We start from the raw sequence: 7,028 nt of genomic DNA, 5'->3' as shown, positions 1-7,028 counted from the left end.
TAGGCGTATATCACATACTGTCAAAGGTGCACCTGTGCGTCCGTATGTCATATCACGATCTATTAATTTCAAAATATTTTTTACATAATTGTGCTTGAATAATTTAGAAATAGTTTAAGGGCTTACAATCCATAACAGTTGCTCCTGATGTCGTTTCAGTTAAACCATAGCCTTGTACTAAATCTACACACAAACATATTTTAATTTGCTCATGTGTATCCGGTGATAATGGAGCTCCTCCAGACATAATAATACGTACGCGACCACCAAGCAATTTTGATACTTTATGAAAAACTAGCCTATAACAAATATAAGCTGATTATTAAAAATAATAAAAAATATTCAAATTTATTTTGGAACAAACCTGTCTACTAAAGGTGTAAGATAACCTTTTTGAGTCCAATTTAATTTGTACTGATACAGAAATCTGAACAATGCCTTTTTGAATGCTGAGCCAGAGTTAATTTTATCGTTAATGCCTTTTGATATCCGATCTAAAATGAGCTGGGAAAAAAAATAAAATTAAATTTATTAATCTAGTTAGAGTTTAACGTTTCTTAAAATTATTGTTATCGACCCCAATTAATTAATTAATTATTAAATTTGAGTTTTTGTCGTTTTTAATTTTTATGTTATATGTGTGTTTTTATGTATATTAAATAAATAATTGATTTAGTTTTGTCCCAATTTATGAAATTAAGTGTTTTATTTATTTTTATATAAGTTTTATATAAATCATTTAATAGTGTGTAGTTCAAAAGGAAAAATACATACGAATTATTTTTGCAATAAACATATATACAAAATATATATATATGTCATATATATAAACATATATATGACAACTTAACATAGCAAATTAGTAAATATTGATGAGTTTATTATAATCTACAAAAACTTACACCACTACAAAACAACACAATTTATGTGTGCCGTGAAAAATAATTATTTTACTTATATATCATGTCAAAAACAGCTAATTGAAACACAAATTAGTTCACAAACAGGGACCGTAACAGTTATCATAAAAAAAAAATTAAAATCACCTTATAACTCTTATCATTCGCATTTTAAAACAAATGTCAAAAATTAATAATTAAATTTGCTTTATATTATATTCATCAAATATAATAATTATCATGTGCCTTTTATTTTTTCACGCAGAAATAACTCTTAAAATTCTGCTTTTTATTTTAAAACGGTATATAACTCATACTGGCGTGTCGAATATTTTTAGAAACAAAAATATAAAATAAATTTTTAATACAAGAGAGTTCTTTTATTTTAAAACTCTCACATATATAAAAAGCATGCATAATATTAAGGATAAAGGGTTTATTCAGATATGAGTATAGACAACTTTTTGTTACTGCTTTTTTTTATTTTTGAAATAACTGTTATTTTCTGACAAACTATAAATTTTTTAAATATTTGTATTTAACTTACTGGTACTGAAGTCATGCAAGTCGGTTTCAAAACGGTGGCATCTCCTTTACTACCACGCATAATTTTACTACTTGTATCAATTAATGTTAATGGTGTGGAATAACCAATTGGTACGCCAGTCATAAGGCAAACACTTTCTGCCAAAAGCTCAAATACATGCGCCAAAGGTAAAAAGCTGTATTAAAAGATAAAATTAGTTTTTTTTATTAAATTTAGTTTTCTTATTATAACTTACCCAATCAGTACATCATGCAATCTGACATTTCCATTGGAAACGTTGACATTTTTTTAGCATAACATCACTCAGAACGTGTTGTCATGTAATTGGACAACACTCTCTGCAATTGGTTTGCAGAGAGTCTTCGGAGAAATTCGAAAAACGAACAAGAGAAGACGAATCATTGTTCACCATGACAATGCGAGCTCTCACACATCGGCTCAAACCAACGCCTTTTTGACCGGCCAAAACGTTGAATTGATGGGTCATCCGCTGCCCGACTTGGCACCCAATGACTTCTTTTTATTCCCACACATCAAGAAAAAATGCGTGGTCAACGATTTTCGTCGCCAGAAGATGCTGTTGAAGCGTTCAAAAACCATGTTTTGAAGGTTTCTCAATCGGGGTAAAAAAAGTGCTTCGACAATTGGTTTGAGCGCTGAAAAATACTTTGAAAAACAGTAAAACTATTTTTGCTGATAAATTTTCGCATTTTTATTTTTAGGCCAGAAATATATATAGCAACCCTCGTATTTTGCGAATGTTCTTAAAAAAGCTGGATTCTAAATCCAAAAATTTGCCGAATTTAATAAACGTGCATCTAAGTCCGCAAATTGAGAAGTATACCTATCACTACTTTCATTTTATTATATGCTATCAATCAGTGGACATTTTTTGTTTTTGATCGTTCAGTTTTTGAAATTTTATTATAAGTTATTTAAATAACATATAATTTTTAGAAAAATATTTTGAAATTAGATAAAATTCATAATTTAGATAATTATAAATTAAATTGCATTATAAATTATTGATGGTACATTGAACTAACTGATAATAAAGTGTGATAACATTTAATTAAAACGTATAACTGATATACTCTATTGTAAAAACATACGTCATTTTCGATAATTATATTGAAACATTTAAAAAGGTTAGTTGAATTGATTAAAAATTAACAGTTTTAAATACATACCTAAAATAAATTTATATCAGAAGTTAATATATATAAATTAAAAATACATGTAAATTTATTCGCAAAGATATTTCATTTTATTAATATACATAAACGAACTATACAATTGCTTTGTGTACAAATATCTATATATGTTCATGCAAAGCTAATTATAAACAATAAAATTTATTGTTGAATTCATTTATATTATTAGATTATAAGTATATTGTAATTTTTAAGATTTATTTTTTATCAATAAATATAATGGGTCTGTCAGTCATGACCATAATTTTAGTTTGAATAAAATCATAACATATTACGTGTATATAAGTATATCCAATTATATCAATTTAAATTAAACTATTACAATTTATTTGTCTTACATACTTATTTTTAAACTAATTAAAATATATTTTATATTTTATTACCAAGTCTTTTTTACTTAATTTTTCATATTCAGTTTTTACAATTAATAACATTAAAAGCAATTAATCTAATGTACATTTATTTTGTTTAGGTATAATCAACATAACTTTATAAAATAATTTGGTAAATATATTTTTTTACAAAATTTAATAATAATATTGATATATTAAAGTTTATACAATTTTTTATAAAGTTTTCATTTTCTTCAATATAAAATTGTTTAAATTTTTTTAATTATTTACATTATTGATTCTCCTATTAACTACACATTTGCAATGTTCTCAATCTAGTTTACAATAAATTATATTTTAAATATTATAACAAATACATAAATATATGTTATAACTCGCTTTTTATTATATTGTTATAAAAAATTAGAGTGTAAAAAGAAGAAACTAACAAGTACAACTGTGCTAAGAAAAATTACATATAATTTAGTATTAAATATATGTAAATATTTTTATTTAAAATTTTTTAAATAAAAAAACTTTATATATATTCAATAATTGCACTAAAAAAGCTTTTAAAATATAACATAATTTTGTGTATATCCCATAGGTATAGATATATCAATATATTACAAAATTTGGTACTTAATATTACAACAAAGATTTAAAATATTATATAATATATGTGACTTATTTTATAGATAACATTTTTTCTAATATAAACTTTATACAATTTATAATTAGTTTTTCTAGCATTAAATTAGATATTTTATAATTTTTTTGTTTTTTTTCGGAAAAGGTATTCAGCTAAAAATACCTTAATTTTACTTCAATTTTTTTTTGTATAGCAAAAAAAAAAAAACTAATGTTAAAAATATGAATATTTCTTTAAATATAAACGCAATCAAATAAAAGCACAAACTATTTTAAAAAACAAATGGACATTTAGTATTATGCTTTGAAATTCTTTCGTATTTTTTGCCTCGTAGGATTCCAACGCTTAAAAAATTTTAGTTTGCGTCAGTCAAAGCTTTAATTATTGAAACTTAATAAGGTAATTTTCATGAAGCATACATGCGATTTATATCATGTTGGTATTTGTCTTGTATGTCTTTGCGCTTAAGTTTAAAGGCAGCTGTTACCAAGCCCATATCTGGAGACCAAACCTCTTTGCATAAAGTGATAGCAGCAGGTACTTCAAACTTTTGTAATTTACCTAAAACAAAAACCATAAGATAATTTTCACGTTAATTTTAAATAAATAATTTAAATAATTAAACAATTAACAATATTTTAATATATTGGTAATTTAACTACAAATTATTGATATGTAAAAAAATGTGAGAGAACTTTATTTAAATTTATTAAAATTAATTGCCCAATTAGCAAGGACGTTTAAAACATTTAACTAATAAATTATAAATTTTGCCAAAAACATTTGAATTACAAATTAAAAAAGTAATTTTTAGTATATACATACTTAAAAGAAATATTTTAATCATAACAGACACTTATGTACTTTTTACAAACAACCTAACCTAGCTATCGAAGTTATTCATCCAAATAAATGTAAAATACTAATTTAGATCACCTCATTGCGTATATTCACATAGAAATATAGCTTATATTAGTTTATTGCTATATCTACAGAACACGAAATGTTTAACCAATTCAACTAATATGGTTAAATATATATACAAATTGCAATAATATTTTTCTGAACACAATTCCCTTCAACCCCTTCACTATTTATTAGACCATATTTGATCATAATGGTACCTAACGTATTTCTATAGATTACACATTAACTGTAAAAGCTAAAGATCACTCCCTCAACTCTTCCTGTCCCACACAACTACAATTCTAATCCATGATTTTATCTTATAATCCATTCGTATTTCCTATTCTATAGTTCTCTACGGTAATTATATTGGACGCGTATTCCATACACGCTATTTATTTTGTAAATATCGTTACACCAAAATATTGCTAAATTTTCTATATATTCAATAAATACTAACATTTTCTCGCATGTTCCGCAATTTCTTTAATCATAGCTTTTTCCAATACTGGTGATGCACATAACTCATCGAAATGTTTATTTTCTAGGCCATGACGTTGTGCTAGTTCTTCTAAGTGTTTCTGGTTGGGTACTACTAATCCAACAGTAAATTGTTTTGATGGATCACCATATACGCAAATATTTTCAATATATGGACAAGTTTTTAGTTCTGACTCAACTTTTCCAAGTGAAACATATTCTCCAGCTTGTAATTTAACTAAATCCTTTTTACGATCTATAAATTGTAATTGTTAAAGATTTTTTTTCAAACAGAAATATGTTAAATTATTACCAATAATTTTAAGTACGCCGTCGGGATGTATTTCACCAACATCTCCAGTTTTGAACCAACGTCTGCCATCTTCTTCAAAGAAATCTTCAGCTGTTTTGCCAGGTAACTTGTAATAACCCAATGACACACAATCACCACCAATCAATACTTCTCCCTATAGTAAATATGGAAATTAAAAATTAGATAAAAAATGTCTACAACTACAAGTAAATTTGTGCTTACTTGAGGATATGGTTTATTAGTTACTCGATAATTTCCTTCCTCCCAATTTACTAGGCGTATATCACATACTGTCAAAGGTGCACCTGTGCGTCCGTATGTCATATCACGATCTATTAATTTCAAAATATTTTTTACATAATTGTGCTTGAATAATTTAGAAATAGTTTAAGGGCTTACAATCCATAACAGTTGCTCCTGATGTCGTTTCAGTTAAACCATAGCCTTGTACTAAATCTACACACAAACATATTTTAATTTGCTCATGTGTATCCGGTGATAATGGAGCTCCTCCAGACATAATAATACGTACGCGACCACCAAGCAATTTTGATACTTTATGAAAAACTAGCCTATAACAAATATAAGCTGATTATTAAAAATAATAAAAAATATTCAAATTTATTTTGGAACAAACCTGTCTACTAAAGGTGTAAGATAACCTTTTTGAGTCCAATTTAATTTGTACTGATACAGAAATCTGAACAATGCCTTTTTGAATGCTGAGCCAGAGTTAATTTTATCGTTAATGCCTTTTGATATCCGATCTAAAATGAGCTGGGAAAAAAAATAAAATTAAATTTATTAATCTAGTTAGAGTTTAACGTTTCTTAAAATTATTGTTATCGACCCCAATTAATTAATTAATTATTAAATTTGAGTTTTTGTCGTTTTTAATTTTTATGTTATATGTGTGTTTTTATGTATATTAAATAAATAATTGATTTAGTTTTGTCCCAATTTATGAAATTAAGTGTTTTATTTATTTTTATATAAGTTTTATATAAATCATTTAATAGTGTGTAGTTCAAAAGGAAAAATACATACGAATTATTTTTGCAATAAACATATATACAAAATATATATATATGTCATATATATAAACATATATATGACAACTTAACATAGCAAATTAGTAAATATTGATGAGTTTATTATAATCTACAAAAACTTACACCACTACAAAACAACACAATTTATGTGTGCCGTGAAAAATAATTATTTTACTTATATATCATGTCAAAAACAGCTAATTGAAACACAAATTAGTTCACAAACAGGGACCGTAACAGTTATCATAAAAAAAAAATTAAAATCACCTTATAACTCTTATCATTCGCATTTTAAAACAAATGTCAAAAATTAATAATTAAATTTGCTTTATATTATATTCATCAAATATAATAATTATCATGTGCCTTTTATTTTTTCACGCAGAAATAACTCTTAAAATTCTGCTTTTTATTTTAAAACGGTATATAACTCATACTGGCGTGTCGAATATTTTTAGAAACAAAAATATAAAATAAATTTTTAATACAAGAGAGTTCTTTTATTTTAAAACTCTCACATATATAAAAAGCATGCATAATATTAAGGATAAAGGGTTTATTCAGATATGAGTATAGACAACTTTTTGTTACTGCTTTTTTTTATTTTTGAAATAACTGTTATTTTCTGACAAA

At 25.1% G+C, this 7,028-nt stretch overlaps 1 protein-coding gene across 1 annotated transcript; it reads right to left on the bottom strand.

The window, feature by feature from the left end:
- Positions 1-3,884: 3,884 nt before the first annotated feature.
- LOC119664667 (long-chain-fatty-acid--CoA ligase 4-like) lies at positions 3,885-6,120 on the bottom strand (the record flags this gene model as incomplete). The annotated part of the gene is made up of 6 exons (XM_038074121.1): positions 3,885-4,205; positions 5,011-5,286; positions 5,344-5,497; positions 5,566-5,675; positions 5,743-5,915; positions 5,981-6,120. Coding segments are annotated over 6 exons (1,008 nt in total), but the record flags the coding sequence as incomplete, so codon positions are not given.
- Between the last annotated feature and the right edge of the window lie 908 nt (positions 6,121-7,028).

Source organism: Teleopsis dalmanni, unplaced genomic scaffold (assembly GCF_002237135.1).
Source record: "Teleopsis dalmanni isolate 2A unplaced genomic scaffold, ASM223713v2 unscaffolded_contig_2427, whole genome shotgun sequence".
Classification (NCBI taxonomy): domain Eukaryota; kingdom Metazoa; phylum Arthropoda; class Insecta; order Diptera; family Diopsidae; genus Teleopsis; species Teleopsis dalmanni.
The sequence above is the reverse complement of the archived record's forward strand: the minus strand, read 5'-3'. Positions and strand labels throughout refer to the sequence as shown.